The 20,869-nt window shown below is 46.2% G+C and overlaps 2 protein-coding genes across 5 annotated transcripts in view; both read right to left on the bottom strand.

Moving 5' to 3' along the window:
* GAD2 (glutamate decarboxylase 2) overlaps positions 1-5,975 on the bottom strand; it is a 76,084-nt gene extending 70,109 nt beyond the window's left edge. Inside the window, exons 1-4 of the mRNA XM_059183891.1 lie at positions 4,978-5,975; positions 4,208-4,267; positions 3,863-4,012; positions 2,686-2,919 (exon numbers count right to left, since the gene is read on the bottom strand). Coding sequence (XP_059039874.1) covers positions 2,686-2,919; positions 3,863-4,012; positions 4,208-4,267; positions 4,978-5,053 — 520 coding nt within the window. The 5' untranslated portion in view covers positions 5,054-5,975. The remainder of the gene's footprint in view (positions 1-2,685; positions 2,920-3,862; positions 4,013-4,207; positions 4,268-4,977) is intronic.
* Positions 5,976-9,174: 3,199 nt separating this feature from the next.
* Positions 9,175-20,869, bottom strand: part of MYO3A (myosin IIIA) — a 241,796-nt gene continuing 230,101 nt past the window's right edge. For 3 of the 4 annotated variants that reach the window (XM_059183893.1, XM_059183895.1, XM_059183892.1), the window contains 3 exons: positions 17,325-17,365; positions 15,809-15,952; positions 9,175-9,847 (listed from right to left, as the gene is read on the bottom strand). In XM_059183893.1, the coding sequence (XP_059039876.1) occupies positions 9,730-9,847; positions 15,809-15,952; positions 17,325-17,365 (303 nt within the window). In that variant the 3' untranslated portion in view covers positions 9,175-9,729. The remainder of the gene's footprint in view (positions 9,848-15,808; positions 15,953-17,324; positions 17,366-20,869) is intronic. The other variant, XM_059183894.1, reaches the window with a different exon arrangement.

Raw genomic sequence — 20,869 nt, forward strand, 5'->3', positions numbered from 1 at the left:
GACCTGCCTTGGAGGCTGCCAGCTGTCCCAGCCGTCCTGGGCATCCAGCTGCCGCCGCCGCCGCCGCCCCCACCGGCCGGGGATTGGCGGCTTTACGCAGCAGCCCCACGGCCGGGTAGACAGCAAGGAGGAAACGTGAGATTAGAGCCGCTCACGCCTCTGGAACGCTCCCCACAGATTAGCAAATGAGCCGCGAAGGCTGCGCAGCCTAGGCCAACGACCAGCCCCTGGCGGCCCTGACCCTCTTGTCCACCATCAGCTGGGGAGGTCTACAGAGTCGGTCCAAACTGCTCTCTGTGTGCCCGCAGCACGCACCCAAGGATGGCCTCATTTATCGATGCTTCCATTTCTTTGTCTGATGGCTCCGTTAAAGGACTCAAGACATTAACCCCTGCACTCCCACCCCCCTACCACTACCACTACCAAGTCCAATGGGCCACGAAAATGTTAATTATTCCAGAATTCTATCATTCTCTGCAGTTTTCAGTTTTCTGTTCCAACAGTTCTTACAGATGTAATTTTAACAATACATGAGGACTGTCCTTTGCAAGTATCTTCCCCACTGCTCTTCACTCCTCTCTGAGCTTGGAGCCCAAGTGGAAATTAGATTATGGACTCCTTGGTAGAAAGCAGGTGCTAACGTATTTTTAAAAAGCATCTCCTGAGGAGAACTAAAATGCCTTATGGTCACAGAGATGGTAACAACTTTACACACCCTAAATAGGGCTAGTGGTCAAATGCTAGTTATAACATAAAAACCTGTAAACTTGCCAGTCAAAAAGAGGTGGCTGGTGTTAATTCTTTGAACTGCTATTTGGGGGTGGAACACGGAAGACCAGAAGACTACATATGTTATAAATAATATTGATATTGATGCTTAGAAATCCAACTTCATCCCATTTCCCTCTGAACTTGAAATAAAATGCATTAGAACGACATTTGACCAACAGTTTCACAAGGATTATGGCAAAATCTAAGAACTGAATGGCCCCATCTTCTCCTGACGCTAAATGAAGCATTGAGGGACAGAACTATGACTTTCATTGACTTGCAATTCCCATTATCTTAACTCTTTAAATTACACGTCAGACATCACCAGCTTTTAAGGATGAAGATGTAAAACATTTTTATAGGTTCTTTTCAGTTTGGTAGCAATAAAAATAATAGGTAGCAACCTACTATTATCACACTGAAATATTAGGGTAGGGGAATGGGTCAAACAAAAATGAATTAAAGGCACTGTTCAGGTTTGCACCCACAGATACATCAAAAGCTGGGAGGAAGAACATCTGTAATGCCTACTATAAACATCATGTGGATTCTCTGTGAACATAATTGAGAATGATAACTAATAAGCCTTCAAAATTCATACTCCACAGACCAAGTGTGATCAAAACCACCAAGTTCAACTCCTTTCCCTATGTACCTAGTTCTAAGTCTATAGTCCCACAGAAGCGGTTACTAATAATGCAGCAGATCCATTTCCCTAGGCTGATTCTTTGCATACTTTTCCTCTCTGTTGGTATAACAAATGGAAAAACAAAACCCCAAAAAGTAGCTAAAAGTTGCACAGCAAACATTTGTAAAATGCTTGTTGTTGATGAGAGCAATATGAGAATTCATTAACCAAAGAAATGGCAACATAAAAAGATCAAGTTCCTATGGTAATTAGTATTCATGTGACATTTTTATTTGCCAGCGGATCTTTTTTAAGGCTACAAATCAATTTAGAGCCACAAGGTATTCTATCCCTTGTGGTATTCATTCATACTTAGTTTTATTGCTTTAAGGAAGTGTAGTGGTATCATGCATCAGCATGGTTAGAGACAAGGCAGGAAAAGAAGGGGTAACCGTGACCTGGAGAGACAAACAGCTGATTTTTGCGTAGATAAAATAAAGCTTAGAATGTGCCCAAATAAATGTTACACCTGGGGCTGCAAAATGAATAGCGTATGAAGACTACTGTGAAAAAAAGCAATAAATACAAAATACATTTTAAAATAAGGATAAGGATATTTGATTCCCCTCCCCCACCCATTTTCTTCATTTTATATTCAGAATGGCTATGAAGCACACACACATCCTTGTATATAACACGGTTGAAGAGTTAAGCTAGTTCGTATTGTGTTTCCTTTTGTGGACATTTCTTTTAAAAAAAGAGAAAACCTGGGGTTTGAATCTGAGGTCCTGGCCATTTGAGACAATGCCAAATTATTGTTTCTCTGTAGCGATAATTACATAGAATGGTTTGTCCAATGTCTGACCATTCCTACTCTGTGGAAATGACTAGCACTATACTAGTATTGGGCTTCTGTTTGGATCATGCCTTTTGAGCTTTCATTTCTATATTCCCTTTCTGTCTCCATTTTGGGTCATTTCTACTGGCCACTGTTGACAAATGATTGCTTCTACATCAGTGGTTAATCTCCATGGCCAAATGCGTGCAATGTAAATCTGATGATTTATACCTGATACATTTATAATGTTTCTGATATTATCAATTGCAAAAACATCAATAGTAAAGGGTGCCTTTGCTTTATAGCATTCTAATAATGACTTTTTTAACTGATGAAAATAACTCTGTAAATTTGAAAAGACCAGTAACCCCCAAACAGAAAACATTTTAATATAAAATAAAAATTGTAAAAAGAAAAAAGAGCTTTATTATTTTTGACTGGACAATACCTGTTTTAATTGCATATTTTAGAGTCGTTTGGCAATGCATCAAAATTTCCTCCAAATTTTGTGGTTGGTCTGCCAATTCCCAGTTATACTCTTGAAGGAGCTCATTAGGGTAATGGAAATCAATCACTTTGGTTGATCTATCGAAACTTTTCACCACATACTGAAGCAAAATGTCCATAACGTCTTGCAGAAACGCCAAAGTGGGCCTTTCTCCATCACATGCTGGCAGCAGGTCTAAAGAATGGAATAAAAAATACCACATTTTAATTTTACCGTGAAAATATCCATGCAAGATCTTGATTTGGCAATTTCTCTTTGGATGGAGAGATGTTGTGCTTAAAAAAAAAAATCTGGAAACGCAGAGCGTTTTCTTTAAAGGGGAGGTATTTTTCAAAGACGAAGGAAAAAGAGAAATTGCGGTTTCTCCCCCCATCCCAAATTAATTCTTGCATTTCAATCCACAACGTGTTGTTTGCTTTCTTTTTAAAAAGACTATGCCTCCGTTCATCTGTTTCACAGGGGTCCGTCCAAATGTTATATCTCAGTAAATCATCTTAAACGATTATGGAAATACGTCACATCAGAAATGTTTGAGGATTGCCTTTGGGCAAATCAGGCAAAGTGGAGCATGCAATGTTAGGATCTCTGACCCATTAAGATGGCTCGCTAACTAAGTCTGTCTGTGTGTATGTGTGTGTGTGCGCGCGCTCGCGCGCTCATTTAGGTGACTGGGTGTGTAAACACAGGGGAGTAAAACTCCGCACAGGTCTCACGTGAAGGTAATCGTTTCCCTGTGAAATTGCGCCTATGAGTTACTCTTGCGATTTAAAGACCTAGAACGTCTCAGCAACCAAGTCCCACTCGTTTCAGCGGCCACCAAGAAGTCGACCTCGAGGTTCGGCGCGCGCGGGGACCTCCGCCAAACGCAAACCCAAGGGCGGCTCTGGGACTAGAGCGCCGAGGCCCAACGCTGCGCTTAGGCCCGGGTTGGGGCTCAGATGAAGGGACAGGCACAGTGTTTCTCGTTTACAGCTGAAGATTCACCCAAGGTCCGCCCGCCTCCACCCTGATTCTCAACGACTGGGGCCAGCGCCCTGGCACTCGGTCCCTTTTCCTCGCGATGGGTGGAGCTGTGCGAGGGACAGTGGTTCCCGGGGACCCCACGAAGCGCATTTACCTGTTGCATGTAGAAACGCATAGTTGACATCCGCTTTGGGGCAACTGCAAGGTTTCTGATTACAAGCGCAGGCGGCCTTCCGGGAGGGGGCCCGCGGGGGCTGGCTCCCGCCACTCTCCGAGGGCTTCTCGGCGTCTCCGTAGAGCAGGGCTAGGCAAACACAACGATAGCGCTGGTCAGCAGGCTGCGGGCCCCGGGCACCTCGCCCCTGCCTATTCCCGGCCAAGAAACCTCAGCTCCGCTGGTGGGGATGCGGAGGTGAGAAGGTGACATTGCCCCGCGGGACCCAGAGGCGACTGACTGGCCGTGTTCGATTCCCTCCCCCCTCATGAGCAGGGCACTCACCGCACAGCTTGTTTCCTATGCCGCCTGTGAACTTCTGGGCCACCTGACACCAGGCTCTCGCTGCAAGGAAAGACAGGTAGGAGGACAGCGAGGCGGAAAGAGAACGGCAGACGTGTGAAATTTCGTTCTATGGGAACAAACGCACTAAACCCGGGGTCGGGAAAAGGGCCTCCGGGAGCTCCGCACAGAGGACAGGTGCGGGAGGGGCGCGGCAGCCGCGCGGCCCGGCCCGGCCCGACCCTAGGTTCGCTGATTTGTTTTCAAGAGAAGCCCAGACTCCAGCCCTTTGGCACTTGCCTTCCAGGTGCCGATAGGAACGTTCAGGCAAACCCCCCTTCCTGCCTTGCTCCAGCGAGTTTTCCTAGATATCGAAGCTGTCCATTTTCCTCGCAGGCTCTCCTTCCAGACCAAGAATTCTCTCTTCCATTTTTTCCCTTTTCCCACAGCCACTCTATCCCTCTACAGGGTCCAGACACCAAGATGGTGGCAGTGCCCCAGTCCCACGGAATTCGGTTTCGCGGAGACGCCTCTGTGTATGGGGGGCTCTCCCAAACTTCACTGAAAGGAGTCTGAGATTCTTAGGCGTCTTTCCCAAGAGATAAGGGCATGTGGGGTTTTGGTCTATTGGGACATCAGGGACCTACAGCGAGAGCAGGGCGAAGTGTCCGAAGTTTCCTGTTGCATATGGAAAAACCTCCTTCGTCTTCCCTAGCACTGCAAACCCCAGTCCACCCGCAAAGCTCTCCTGGAGCAGACCCTTGTTCCCCTACCTGTGCCGGGGTTCTCGGGATCCCCGGAGCCATCTTCAGACCCGAAGGACCAAAAGCCGGAGCCTGGAGATGCCATCAGCGCTGTGCGACTGGAGCGGGTCGCCTCGGAGTGCGAACTGTCGGCGAGCTGCCCTCGGCTAGGCTCGCCTCTGCGCGCGCGTGCGTGTGTGAGTGTGGCGGGAGGAGGGTACGGTGCGGGGACCCGCGCGGCCGTGCGGCAGAGGGTGGGTGACACACAGGGACAGGCAACGTGCGTGTCTGCGTGTTAGTGCGTGTATGTGTGCTGGGGTTAGGGCTTAGAGACGTCGCTGCGGTTAGATAGGGAGGGAGACCGGAGGGTCCGCGCCGCAGGGATATGGGAAGGCGCCGAGCGCCCGAACTGCTTTTGAAGGAGAAGGAGTCCAATCCGGATGGATGAGGGGGCGGCGGAGAGAAAAAAAAAATGGGAGCGGGAGGAGGCGAGGCAGACGGTGCTCACGAGCTGGAGTCAGAGCGTGTGGGTGGGAGGCGTGCAGGGGAGCCCCTGGGGAGCGCTAGCCGCAGGCCTGCAGACTGCCCCCGCGGGCCCGGGAGCGCTGTCCAGAGTGCTAACACGGCCGACTGCGCGCGGCTCCAGCGAGGGGTAGACCAGACAGACCTCGGCCAGGCGGAGCCGGTGGCCGAACCGAGTCACACACAGGCATCGACTGGCGTATTGTTTGAGGTCTGGCTCCCGCTGCCGGGAAGGAGGCGCGATTTCCGCGCCGCCTTCCTCCAAGACGGTGCTGAGGTCGCTGTGACCTCGAGAGTCCCGGCGGCTGGGCTGGAATCACCAGCGGTTCGTGAGCTTGGGGAGGGGACCGTGGGGGGAGGGCGCCTACGCACTGAAAGGCTCATTTCAGCTCCTGAGCGGAGCCTGACGCCTTGCCACTGAGCCGCGCGGTGCTCGAGAGCGCGTCATTCCCGTGGTTCGGGGAGCGCGGTCGCCGAACCCACCGTCCAGGATCTGAGTGACGGCTGGGAGAAAGACGGCTGACTGAGGCAATTAAAATCCATGCAGGAGCCTATCACCGAGGGCCTGGGGCTGCGGAAAAAAAAAAATAATAATAATAAAACGAATGGAAACTTCTTGGAGGGGGGCGAGGGAGAACTACTAGAATCAGCAGGCAGGATTGAGAGCTGATAGGGTCAGCTGATCGGGTCATTTGGTGACCTTGGCCCGCGGAGGCGTGGAAGGTTTTGCTGCTTCCGTAAGACCGGAATCGACGTGTGCGTGGGACGCATGTACAGTTTCCAGCTAAGCAATCTGAGCTTTCCACATTCAAGGCGGAAAGAAGGCATCGCCTGCTGGGCCCTCGAGTCTGCAGGCCTCAAACCGATCATCTCCTCCCCACCCCCGACCCCTCCGGGAATCTTCACGATAGCGGGAGGACGGTGGTGGGGGCGGCGAGATTCACTATTCCTGAAGCCTGGTGGGAAGGGGTTTCTTCTCTTCTGATAAAGTCAGAATCGCGACTCTCGTATAATATCCTTTACGTTAAAAGCTGTTAAACAAAGGGAAGACGCCCTGAGAAATTTGGGGCGCGTTGAGTTCGCGCTGCTTCTCTTGGTAGCGGAGATCAGCGTCACGCACATCTTGCGGCTCCTGGACTCTGAGAGAGAGGCTGAGGAAGACGCTGGAAAGGCTGCGTCTTGCCTTCCACCGCGTGCATTCCCTTGAGCGAACGTTTTTCATTTCCATTCTGTTCACAAGCCCTCATTTCTCGGCCCTCCTCAATCAAGTTACCAAAGCCTCTGCCAAAGCAGAGACTGACGGATCCTCTCTTGGCTACGACCCTTCGATCCTCGCTTATGGAGGGCGTCGTGGGGCCTGGGTGGCCGCATTCAAGCCCAAGTCCTACGTCCCAGACAGGCGGGGGCCTGGTAAAGTCTTTCCACGAAGCTTTGTCTTCTTTCGTGCGCGGGAGGGGAGGGGCACCAGGATCCAAACCCCTGCCCCGGAGTGTTGGCAGGAAAGGGCGCTGGCCAAGGTCCTGCCGTAGACTTGTTGCAAAGCCGCCTGTGTCGGGAAGCCTGCCTCCTGCCATCGGCGCTTGGTGGGCATGGACCCAGGCCTCAGTGTGGCCACCTCCGGCGCTCTCGGCTTCAGAGGACCCAGGTTACAACGCCAGGGTGTAAAGACTCCGTGGTTCAGCCGTCTGCGCGCGGGCAGGACAGCTGCGCGGCTCTGGCTCCAGCAGTCGGAGAGATCAGTTCTTTGTTTAAATCCACACCGAATCCTGCAATGTTTTGCTTCAACCCAGAACGCTGAGGTTGCAGAACTTCTCTGCAATGGATAAGTGGTCGAAGACATAAAGATTCTTTAGAACAAGCTTTTAAAACACTCACAAAGCCCTGAAGGAAGAAACGGATTAAAACACAGGGAAGGTAGAAACCACAACACCTGTACTTAACATATATATATATTTTTTAATGTGGCATAAAATCCCACTGTTTAAACTCGATTAAATCCCACAGCTCTGGAGTACTTTGAATCTAATGGTGGTACTTAGATTTTTTATTTAACACACCCTACTTCACTGCACTCAGGGATCTGATTTGTCTTCCCTTAACGTGGTCCCTCCCTAGACGGCAATTTGCTTCATAAAGACTTTGATTTCGAAAAGGAGCCCACTCCCCCCACTCCTGGGCTTGGCACTGGAGATAACAAAAGAGCTCAGCGAGGTAATAATTACAGTCATTAGTTCACAAAGGAGGCAGCCACAGAATGGGAAGGGGAGGGGGCAGCACTCTGGGGAAAAGCTTTCGAAGCCTCTTTCTCAGCAGGGGGCAAGAGACCCAAGCTCCGGGTGCTGCTCTCCTGGGCAGGTTTCCTGGGTTGACCTATTTTTTTTGTCCGTGGGTTATCCAGAGCTCGCTCTGCAGGTCTCCCAAAGAAGAATGTCTGCTACAAGTTTTCCCAGGGCTCAAATGTCAAAGGACAGGAAAAGAGAGTTGAAAAGAAAGAAAGAAAAAAGGAGAGAAAACAAAGAAATACAAAAGAAAAAAAGGGAAATAAAAACACTGAAACCTTTCACTGTGTTTGTGATTCCCTTAAAGGGGGTGGAGAGTTTAGGTAGGGCGTCTATTGCCTCCCAGTCCAGCGACGGAAGGGCTGGGCTCCAGGTGTCTGGTCCACTGCTGGCCACTTCAGAAGCTTGAGGAGGCCTGGCAGCGCAGCGGAGCTCAGCTTTCTCCCCACAGAGGGCCTCCCAGTGGTTGGTGGATGCATGGGTTGGGGCGTGGGAACTCAATTCAGTAGAGTTCCAGAATCTCTCCCCTCCTTGACGGTGGGCAGTGCGCCCTCGTGCTGGTTTCACTGGTGCCTGTGTTAGGCCCAGCCTGCAGCCTGTCCCAACAGCTGTCACCCCAAGGGCTGACCCCGGAGCAGAGGCGGCAACCAGAATCTAGAGAAGGAGCAGGGCCTACAGTGCACTCGAACTCTGAGCTCTGCCCTGCCACAGCGGGAGGTTTCCCCTGCAGCTGGTCTCATTGTAAAGTGAGGAGGCTGACAGAGTTATCTGTCAGGGGACTTTACGGCCTCAGCATTTTGGGTTTGGGTTGGAGAGTACCTTACATCTGGTGGGCGAGCTGCGCAACAAACACTCAATCCTCCAAAATCCCTCACTCGATCCTCCAAAAATTTCCCCCAAGTCTCCTGGTTCTGGGCCGCAGGTGCGACATGCCCCATACCCCAAACCCATCTCCCAATTCTGTCCTCCTGAAATCATCTCACCATCCTTCCTGACGCTCTTCAGATAGCGTAGACCAGGACGGTGTCAGTGCCATAGAAGAGCTCACCCAGGTTTTAAAATGAGATGCAGTTAACTGGGGAAGGCGAACCTCTGCCCACCCGTTGGCCTCCCCTCTCTCTTAAATACACCAAAATTGTCTTAAATCTGCAGACTAGGAGAACCTAAAAAACTTGACAGTTGGCTCAATGGGGCTAAAGGTGTGTGTGCCAACGCCCGGTGTGGAGGGATGTGGGCGATCGTCCGGAGGCCAAGTTTGGGTGGCAAGACCTGGTGGTATGTTTGTTTGGGAGGGTTGGAGACGGGGACTGTTTGCTGGAGACAGGCACTGTAGCCCCCCTGCCTGGGCACCTGCACCGGCGCAGCTGGACGGGAGTTGTGCAGTCCTAAAGGGGAATATCGGTGGATATATCGGTGGAAAGCCACGGACTTTCCAAGGCACTTCCTTTATTTAATAGCCGCAGTAACCTCGGGAAGGGAAAGCGCGAGTGTGATGAAGTTCCGTCTTCAAAGCTTCCCCCGCCCTCGCCTCTCCTCCCACCCGGGCTTTGTTTTGCTCGCCCCTCGGGTGTCCCGCGGGTCTGGGAGAGCCGTTTCCAAGGGAAAAGAAATCTGTGAAGTCAAGCAAAACGACCGGGAGGGATTGGCGAGAGCTCGGGCGCAGTCGGGTCCACAGGAGTCGCAAATGAGTGAACAAAGAGATACACGGGGGGCCAGGGACTAGGAGCCCCGACTGGCGGGCTGGTGGGAGAGGAGGGTGCCAGAGTGCGGGGACACGGCGCCCGAAGAGCTCTCATTTCTCCGCTTTCGAAGAGGTTGGGCCAGGCACTGGAGGGGCGAGGGCAGCGGGCAGCCGGTTCCAGGGTCAGGGCCTCGGCTGCAGCTCCCTGTGGTGCTAGCGTCCGAGGGTCTCCCGCTTTGGCCCCTGCAAAGCCCCGCAGTCTGCGCACATTCCCATGGGGTGGCCCCCGGAACAGCGGGACTACACCTGCTGCACGAGGCGCTGCCGCTGGGAGGTCTTGCGCAGGAGCCTCCTGTAGTCGTAGGGGTTGGCTGCGGAGTTCTTTTCCTCCTGCTCCTGGTTCTCCTGCGCCCAGCACCTGCAGCGAGACCCAGAGTCAGCGGCACCACGCGACAGCGGCGCCACGCGACAGCGCCGCCCCGCCCACCCAGCTAGGCGTTTCCACTTCTCACACCTCCCACGACTGGCCGACATTTAAGAGCCGCACACTCAAAACATCAGGATAGTGGCCAAATGCAACCGCCTAATTTTCTCAGAAGGTTTTCAGTGTTCCCCAAGCAGGCGGGGCGTGGGGGGTGGGGAGGAAGCTGGTGGCTCTGTCTTCAGATGACAACTAGGGAAGGAAGGCCTCAGAACGTATAGTTGAGAGAGCTCAGCTTCCCTGTCTGCAAGAACTCACAACCAAAAAACAACTATTTGTTTTAGTACCTTAATTTTCTTTAAAAACATTTTGGTCAAGCAGGAAAGTTCAAAGTGCCTAAATAGACAATCGTCGTTTTGCATTTTAAAAACTGCTCAAACAGTTCTCTGCAGCACTCCCGCCACATCTGATCCACCATTGCTAGCTGGGCGCCCAGTCAGCTCTTTCAAGGAGGCTTTTGGGCCACTTTTTCCAGAACCTACCCCTGGTTCTGGAAAAGCCCTGGAAAGCCTCCCAGCTTTACCTTCAGATTCAGCAACTTGCCTGAGGAAGAAGGTGCTTCCTTACGCAGCTACACAGAGGTATTCATTTACTTATGCCTACTGACTGTTAGCCGTCAGTGTAGGCTATAGGTGAACTAAAGTCCCCAGGCGCATGGACTTTAATCTAGTATGGGAGAGGACCACAGACGACCTTCATGTGCCACGTGGTGAGAGGGGCAATGCAGACAAGTAAGGCAGGCTAATGAGATAAGACTGATGCCGTATACAAGCAATTACGTTGAGGGTGACCAGGAAAGGCCTCTCTGATAAGGGGACATTTGAGAAGAGACCTGAAGGGAAGAGGGGGGGTGGGGCAGGCAGATCTCTTAGGGAAGAACAGTCATTCCAGGGCAATGGGTCAACCGGTATAAAGGTCCTAAGACTACAGTGTGTATATTGTGTTCTTGGAATGACAAGGAGGCCATTGTGGCTTGAGCAAGGATTCAGAACAGGAGGAATGAAGGGACAACTGGCAGATAATTGAGTGCTTTGGGACCATGGCAAGGATCTGAATTTTACTTAGAGCTAGACAGACATTGGAGGGGTATGAGTGGAGGAATGGTTCATTAAAGGATATGGTTGCTAGAGTAAGTAAAGTAAGGAGGTCTGTTACAAGATATTGCAATGGTCCCAGCCAGACTGATAGCAGCTTGGATGAGGCTTACAGAAGAGGAAAGAACCGATCAGGTTTGAAAGAGTTTGCTGATACATCGGATGTGGGGTGTAAATGAAAGGGATCAAGAAGGTCTCCAAGGTTTTTGGCTTAAAACTGGAAGGATAAAGTTGCCATTTAATGAGAAGGGAAAGGTTATAAGAAGAGTATATTGGGGGGAATAAATATTTTGGTTTTGGTTTTGCTAAGTTTGAGATTTTCATTAGATAGTCAAGAGAAGATGATGAATAGGCAGTTGGATATATAAATCCTAATCCAGACTAGAGATTTCAGTTTAGGAATTTTGGGTACAGAGCTTATATTTAAGGTCATGACAGTATGTGTTGATAAAGCAAAGGACTGGGACACTCTCATGAGGAGAGGTCCATGAAATGAGGAGATATCAGCAAAGAAGAATGAAAGGAGCAGCCTATGAGGTAGGAGGTAAATCAAAGGAAGTACTGTCCTAGAGGCCAACATAGAAAATGAAGAAAATTTCAAAAGAAAAAATGAGAAATGCTTCTGATGGGACAAGATAAGGATTGAGAGTAGATCATGGGATATGGCAGAATTGAGATCATCTTTGACCTTGGTAGGGCCCGTTTCAGTGGTGTGGTGGGGAGGGAATCCTGTGTGCAGTGGCCCATGAGGAATGGGAAGCAAGAACATTGAGGAAGAAGGACTGCTCTCACAGAACTCTTTTTTGCTATCATCAAGAGCAGGAACATGGGGCTTGGAAGGGGGAATGGATCCAGGGTGTTTTTTTTATGATGGGTCCAACTGCATCAGTTCACAGACTATCGTAAATGGTGCCGTAAAGAGGACAAACACTCAAGATGCAGAAGAGGGAGGGGACAGCTGCAGGACAATGTTCTTGATAGATGGAAGGACCTGGATTCAGGGCAAAACAGGAATGTCTGGCCTTAGATAGGATGACAGATGTCCTCCATAGTAAGCTGAGGGAAGTCTACAGGCAAGTAGTAGATTTGGCGGTGGCAGTGTGTGTCTGTTCTCTATTATTTCCCAGTAATATAGGAAAGAAGGTGAAAGCAAGGAGGTTTTGAAGGTTTGAGGAGAGAGGAAGGGGTCTGAAAGAGTGGACTGGGAAAGTGGCACAGCGGAATTTTAGGGAAATATTGCAAAATAACTCTAAGGGCTTGCTCCTGGTGTGCGCTCATGTAACTCGAGTGAGATTCGGTTGTGTTTTTCTCTAGCCATGTACAGCTGTGTAGGTGCAGGGATGGATTGGGTAGAACGTTGGGTTTACCCAGTGCTGGGGTTTGTTGGTTGACTATAACTGAGGGTGAAAAGGGTCACTGAAGGTATATGCAAAGCAGTGAAAATAATAATGAAAGGATAGGGCTAGACTTCTGCTTGTAGATGAACATGCTGTTATTCTGGTCCATTCTGAATAGGGAATTGTTAAAAAAAAAAGACACCTTTGAAAAGGTCTTTAGGGCATCTTGAGCTCAGCAGATATTTGACCAGGAAGGTCTTGGGTAGCATCATCATGGGCATCTACGGGGCAGGTGATCATTCTTCTCTGATTAACTGACTTGAATTCTCATGCCTATTCAGCTCATTTCTGCTATGAGAATATTGAGTATCAACCCTCTGCTAGGTACACCAGACACATTATCTCGGATTCTAAGGACAGCTTGGCAAGACCTGAGGTTCTCCTTAGCCTTGATCTGCATATGAGGAAACAGACCAGTTCTACCTGATAGAGCACGTGAGGAGTGGAGTGAGGGTTCAAATCCACGGTCACACCACTCAGATCTCATACTTTCCCCACTGTATTCCTCTGTCTCTTTGCTGCTGGTGCTTCCTTCATGATTTTCCTATCTCTTAACCAAGGCACTCTTGTTCCAGTTTATTCCCCCCGCCCCCTTTACCATCCTCGCTGTAGCTCCTTGTTATAATGACAACCTGGCTATGCCTTCAAAACCCCACCTCTCTCATTATTGCTCAACACAGACTCCACTAAGACCCACCTTCGGAGGACAGGAGGGGACATCAGTTCTCTTGTCTTCTAATGACGTTCTCTAATCACTACCTGCTACTGCTTTTACTCATTTAAAATCCAGGAGACTCTCAACTTCATCACTGCTGTGGTCCCTGATTCCTAGACCCACTCATACCTTCCTGGGTGACATTAGTACCTGGTGTACCCGTGTGTGCACATATTCAATATAGGGTATGTAAAGTATTATCAGAATAATATACTTATAGGTATATAAAATAATATACTTATTTATATATAAGATATATATTTATCACAATTTAATGTATATAATGATTATATATATATTCTTTCTGCAATAATATCTTCCAATATAAGTCTCATGCCAAATTTCTCTGTCCCCAAATGTCTTTTAGAGCTATTTTTTTATTTTTTATTTTCTATTTTGTTTGTTTGTTTTAGAGGTAGAATTCAGTGATTCATCAGGTATATACCACACCCAGTGCTCATTACATCAATTGTTTTCTATTTTAAATCCAAGATCCCATCAAAGTTTACTTAGGGCACTTGTAGTTTTATCTTTTTAGTCTTCCTTAGCTCAGAAAAATCCGCTCTTGGAATTACCTTGTTTGATCATTTACTCTCTCTCTGGAGTCAAGCTCCTTGGTAATAAGGATGGCTTTGTGTGCCCCGCTGTGTCCACGCCTTCCTCAAGCGCGCAGCACAGGGCTTTGAATGTGGAGGCAATAGAATAGTGATCCAAGTTGCTGACTTGAAACTCCAAAAGGCCTGTGTTCAAATCATGGTTCCTTCACTTTCTATCTGGGAGACTTTGCAGTCATTAAACGTTGTCGACTTAGCGTCCTCATCTCTAATATGGAGCGCTAAGAGGTACTGCCTCACAAGTTTGCTGTGAGGGTTAAATAGCTGAACAGCATAGTGTCCAGGCCAAAGGAAGCACTCAGCCAATGGAAGCTTCTAGCACTCTCATTCTAGTGAGTATTAACTACACATTCACAGACATCGCTGGAACCCCAGGCTGTATTTCAGGGACATAATGCTTTTATAGCAGATGTGTGTCTGTCGTTGGGGGAAGCAGAAAAAGAATATACTAGAGAGGAGGCAGATTGGGTTGTTAAAATGGGAAGCAGGTAAGTCAATAGAAAACAATTTGACCAAGATATGAAAAACCTTGGATTTTAGTTCACTAATGCAATGTGTAGCTTGGGGCCAGTCACTTAATCTTTCTGAGCACTTGTGCAGAACCCTGTGACTAGACTAAATTCTCAGCTGCACCAGTATGTTACAGGTCTTGACCTCAAGATGCAAGACACACATCTCCTTTTGGAGACAAGGGGCAGAAATCAAATAGATTATGGAAAACCAAATAAAGATGAAGAGAGCCACCATCCATGGAACCTCTCCCCAATGCCACATGTCCTTCCCATTTTGCTTAATCTCTATGACAATGTGGTGAGACAGTTATGAGTGAATCCTTTTCCAGATGTGGAAACAAGCCTTGACAGGTCTTGTACTATGAGCAAGGTCCCTCAACTACCAAGTGGCAAGTACCTACTCCAATTCTAAGACCCACTGACTCCAAAACCTCTTGTCTTAACTACCAGGTCATACTGTATAAAAGAGATGGGGAGGGTTGTGAGTGCCCAAGGCTCACGGGAGCTTGACTTAGGATTTTGGAAGAACAGCTTCCCAAAGGCTGTCATTACTTCCTTGTATACCACATTTCCATTTTACTTTGTGCCCTCAATTTCAGAAATTCACAAAGAATTTTTTTGGCGGAAAAAATTCCCAAAGCAGTAAGTAAGCTACAAGTGGTCTAAGTGAGATATTTCGTGTCAAAGAAAGTTAGAGGTGAACTGAGAAATCAAGTCCAAAACACGCATTTCGGGGCACCTGGGTAGCTCAGTCAGTTCAGTGTCTGCCTTCCGCTCAGCTCATGATCTCCAGGTCCTGGGATCAAGCGCCGCATCGGGCTCCCTGCTCAGCAGGGAGTCTGCTTTGCTCTCTGTCTCTCCCCCTTTGCACCTCCCTACCGCTCATTCTCTCTCTCAAATAAATAAATAGAATCTTCTAAAGCCTCCCCAAATCCCACATATTTCTATGTGAATCTCTCTTCCAGATATTATTTTGGTCTGAATGTCATGGATTCTGAGAAATTACGCAGCATAACTGGGAAGCCAATAAGTTTAAGATTACCCTGATAGAACTTAAACACAGATCTTGGATGTGGTTTATTGCTTGTAATCAGTATGACCATTTAATTTATCATCCGAAGTGAGGTATTTCTTAAATTAAAAAAATTTTTTAAAAAGATTTGTTTATTTATTTGAAAGAGAGAGAGAGAGCGCGTGCATATGCAAGTTGGGGAAGGGGCAGAGGGAGAGAATCTTCAAGCAGACTCCCAGCAGAGCACAGAGCCCAATAGCCCATGGGATCATGACTTGAGCTGAAATCAAGAGCCACCCAGGTACCCCTAAAGTGAGCTACTTTTAAGAGAGGGTGCTATTAACATGACACCAAGAAAATAGATATGAAACTGGGTTGTCTGAACACCTACCATAATCCTTGAGTTTACTTTTAAACAACTCATCTGTCTTAAGAGGCAGTATTCAGTGAAGAGTATTTTACTCTAGTCCAAACAAACACAATGGCAGTGCTTTAGAAACAGAACTGGGAGTAAACTGTGGAGAAGGCTCATTCTATAGGAGGTTGCTTATTACCTTTCGTTAGCATTAAAACCTTGATGCTGGTGTTCTCCCTGCTGTCTTCCTTCTCTTAAACCAGGGTTATGTTCCTTTGGTGCTGAATGACTGAGCAAAAGTTCCTTATAATAGAAATCTTCCAGGTCTAATAATTTTCCCTGACTGTAAATAAACACATAAACACATCATAGTTTTAGCCTACTTTCTTACTCAATCTTACAGGATAGTGGTTTTCTTCTTTTATCTTGTATAATTTAGGAATAGCACATCCACGCCAACAGAAACAAGAGTAGTCTTGGAATGCATACAACAGTATAAACCATAAGTTAAAGAGAAAAAATGAAACCTTCATCTCCCACCTTTACGAGAACATTAGCTGCTAGAGCAGGTTTTCCTGGCTTCATCTCATTCACCTTGGCACAAAACTAGAAGCTGCTAGACAGCCAGTGACTGCAAAGTTCTTGTTTGGCCAGTCTAGGGCAGGTTCACAACTGACCCTTGGGCCAGTCTGAGAAAAGCTAACCTTTAGGTGCCAACACACAGCATCTTCCAATTTTCTCAGCCATCCGTTAAGTACACTGATGACAGTGTTTCATGATCTCACCTTACTTCCTTCGTAGGTTACTTTCTGTCTTCTCCTCATGGTTGGCCTATAGTGGGCTAATTTTTGTGCTAAATTTTAATTCCTGCACATGATATACACACAGGTGTGTGTGTGACCATCTTAATTCTTGGATTTACCCATACGAGTTCTGGTTCCTGTGGTGCTCAGTCCCTGTAGTCTGATGGGACTTCATACTAGGTAAACAGGTAGAGGTCTGGAAGAAGACCACATGTTACAGTGCTTCTGGGGCAAAGTGCTTTTCCAGTGACAGATACTGATTTACAAATGAACTTTCAGAATGCCACTGATGCATAAGTCAAGTGCTCAGTGTCCACTGGTGCTTAATAGAAGAACCCTCGATTGTTCTTAGCACTCTCTGGAAGTCAGTTAATTGCCATAGGCTTTAACATTAAAATGTAAGAATACTGGTGGGCTGAAACGTTGCAGGAAAAGGGGACTAGTGTGAGTCTAAGCTGCCACAGACAACACGAACCTTATTTCCTGACAGATCCATAAACAGTACAAGGAATGAGATTTAACATGTGTTGAAGAACAAAAAGCAAAGGAGTTTGGGGAAAGAAAGTTCAGGGACACAAGCATGTTCAAACTGTCCGATCAAAACCATGTCAATGGACAAAGAAAAGCAAATTCCCTATTGGGACAATACAATTCATTCATAAACTATTTGAGCTCTTAAGGTATGCCTTGCGCTGTGCTAGCTCAATATATTTCTAATAGGTAAGGTGATCTTCTAAATTACACATAAAGCATATGTTTATAAAATAAGTAAGTATATTGAGAGGTTGCTACTTTCCAAATCTATCCACATAAGAAAGACGATTTTTTTAAAAGGTGATTTTCAATTGTAATTTGAACATATGGAATTATATTTTGGTTTGATGACACTGAAATCTAGAAATAATAATTTACCTATCTTTCCTTGGTCTTCGTTTTTCTTCTTGGATTGACTTCTAAAGGGAACAGAAAAAAATTAAAAATCAATATAATAATAGAACTAAAATAATGTAATCAATAGAAAATAATTGATATATTTATTATAATCTTAACATATAAATATATTTGTTCCTATAAAGCCAACTTAGAAAGAAGCAAGTGGATACAATGTTTTAAAAATCGAATGAAATATAATTCACTCAAAATTTGCCAATTATGAATTTGTGATTATATTTTACCAGGCCTGGACTGTAATTAATCTTTGCATTCCATGTCAAAAAAAGAGTTTACTGCATAGTGGCCAGTATATACAAGATTACCTAAGGTCCATCTACCTACCAATGAGAAAACATATATCAGAATTCCTGGAAAACCCATCTATGACACATAAAGCTGTGAGTTAGGCAGGTTGATTCCCGTTTCTGTGTCATTGTTGTCCACTGGCAAAGCAGACGAGTGGACAGTAAAGGCAGGTGTAAAAGAATGGAAGTGTGACTTCACTAACCCATAGAAGACCATTTATGGCATAAAAGTAAGAGCACAGATGATATATGTGTTCATTTGCAAAATTTTCTCCCAGTTGAGAACTTGGTGTATCAAGGCACAAATTTTAATATGTAAGCCTGGACTTAATTAGATACATTTTTTTAAATATAATTTTTTATTTTTTATAAACATATATTTTTATCCCCAGGGGTACAGGTCTGTGAATCACCAGGTTTACACACTTCACAGCACTCATCAAAGCACATACCCTCCCCAATGTCCATAATCCCACCCCCTTCTCCCAAACCCCCTCCCCCCAGCAACCCTCAGTTTGTTTTGTGAGATTAAGAGTCACTTATGGTTTGTCTCCCTCCCAATCCCATCTTCTTTCATACATTTTAATCAAGACCTCAGTCTGAACTCTAAGGAAAGGTACTTCATTTACCTTACACATAAAGCAATATCACCTTTTGAATTGTAACACCACTAATGTGTTTCATTATGTGTGCCAGTGCAAGGTATCTGGACTCCCCTATTAACATGTTGCAAGGGCCTGCCTGACTTTTAGACTGAGACAACAAATAGCACTCACCTTGAACAAGCTAAAGATACTGCAATATGAAAATATTAAGTCGCACCATAAAAATGCACGACAACAAAAATGGCAAATAACAATTGTTTGTAAATATTGAGGGTTGTACCTAGTATTTTTAGGCACACTAAGTCATTTATTTTTCTTATGATTTATCATTGGTAATACACTAAAACGTCAGATGAGTCAAACAGTTCATAGTTTCATCTCTTCTCGGTTGGTATTTTAGTGGGTGGAGGAGGTAGAAGGGAATGCTTCAATGTATTGAATCTGGGAGCGGACTATTTAAGAAGTAACCACGTCAGGGCAGGAGACCAATTACATCCCTGTCCTCCTTCCCATTTCCTATTACAGTCTTGATCCTATGCTCTGGGCCAGGAGATGCTCACAAATAATTATACTGCCACTGCCATAGGTATAATGGCCCCCAAGTGAATGATCCCTGCACCCCACGTGGCGTTTTTTAGGGTTGTTGTTGTCCTAATATGACAAAGGTCCTGTCTCCTTGATCCATTATCTGAAAATATGTCCCTTGTTCTTGGTAAACATTTTCTATAACCCAAAGTTATGCTTAACTTTGGTTATACAATAGTATGGCATTCTCTTGAGTGATGGAGATACCCTTTACACCACCAAGAATCAAATAACCTTCTGGCCCTGAATTCTGAACCTGGAGATGACCCTTTTTTATTCAGGATCTGCATTTCCCTCTGGGAGGTGGTGTATATAATTTGGTTCTCAGTTACAGGAATTCTTAGTAGAGGGAATACCATTCAGGCTTATGCTTATATTTCACTCTTGGCTGTGCTAGAATATTCTAGTGAATTATCACTCGATACTATATTTTTTCTAAAAATTATTTAAGGTGGTTTACCATGGAAGCAATTACACAAGCAAGGTAATAAAGTGGAAATTATAAATAAGGAATAAAGAGGCCAAAAGTATTAGGATGGAGCCTTATGTTTGTCCCTCAGTGTCCTGGCAGCTGAGGCCAAAAGGGACACACGAAACCGTATTTTTCATCATGAAGATGGAAGCGAATTGTCCCTCAAGGGAGAGGCCTTAATACTAACTTTATCACCTGGAGTTATATTAGTGGCATTTATTTAAAACAAACAATGTTTTCAACAATAATTCTGAAATGACAAATCACTAACTTGAAATCTGAAATGAAAAGAAAGAAGCAAATGTCCAGTGGCAGTTTCTTGCAGAGCTAGAGTAAAGAAGGGACTGTGAGAAGGAGATAAAGATGGCGCAAGGAGCAGATGTTCTGGGAGGCTATTTCTTGAGGAGGTCTTTGGAAGAGGGAGGACTTTGCTTATAGGAACCCTGTCCTCAGTCAGCTACACTACAAACCCTCCTCAGAATTTTAAAATTCATATCTGTCACATTATGGTGGACACAATCTTATATTCCTTTTAGAAATACACGAACACTTTATTTACTTAGATGGCTTCACAAGGATGAAGAAGGAGCTAAAAGGTAGAAGAAAAAAAACCACATCCCAACAGCTAAACTACCTATTCCTCTTACCTACTTACTAGTTTAGGGAAAGTATTAGAGAATAATAAAACCGGAAGGACCTTTAGTTGCTCAGTTTTGGAGGAAACTGTAGGCCATCACTTCTGCTGATGGCTGCACAGCTGAGTACCAGAAACAACAGGGTGTGTGTGCTCAGCTCACTCTGATTTTGGACACAAAAATAGCAATGTTTCAGGAGCACCTGCATGGCTCAGTCAGTTAAGCATTAACTCTTAATTTTGGCTCAGGTCATGATCTCAGGGTCCAGAGATCGAGCCCCGTGTGGGGCTCCCTGCTCCATGGAGTCTGCTTCTCTCTCTTTCCTCCATTCCCTCTGCCATTCCCCCTGCTCATACTCATGCCTTTCTCTCTACAATAAACAAATCTTCAACAAAGTAGCAATGTTTCCTAGATGTAAGAGATTAAGAGCCTCATATCATAGAAGAGAGCTGGTATTGGTTTCCGGTAGTCAGAATGACCATGGAAAGAAGGGACCTCCAAGGAGAAACAAGAACTATAGGAGAAGGTGAAGCAATGGGGCACAGAGCTCTTTGTGTGGGGAGGGGCAGGGGCTTGAATCCCATGGCTCAGTAGAGGGGCTGTAACTGCTAGTGAGTCCCTGCCTTCACAGAGCACGTAGTCTGGAGTGGAGAGGGAGACAGGAGGAGAGAACATGTATATTTCTTCATCTCTGAAGAAAATGAATCACGGCCAGGAGAATACAGAGAGATGGGATGCTACCTTGTAAATCTAAATAAATACAACCATTTTCCCCTCAGTGGCCTTGGGTCATGAAGAAAAGGTTTACAGTGCGTAGTATAATTTAGAAAGAGTATCATGAAAACCATTTAAAATTACAGGAAGTGTTTTTGTTTTTGTTTTTCAAAACACAGATCTTTTATTATGTGTGAATCATGAATTC

The sequence above is a fragment of the Mustela lutreola genome, chromosome 8 (assembly GCF_030435805.1).
Source record: "Mustela lutreola isolate mMusLut2 chromosome 8, mMusLut2.pri, whole genome shotgun sequence".
NCBI classification, from domain to species: Eukaryota; Metazoa; Chordata; class Mammalia; order Carnivora; family Mustelidae; genus Mustela; species Mustela lutreola.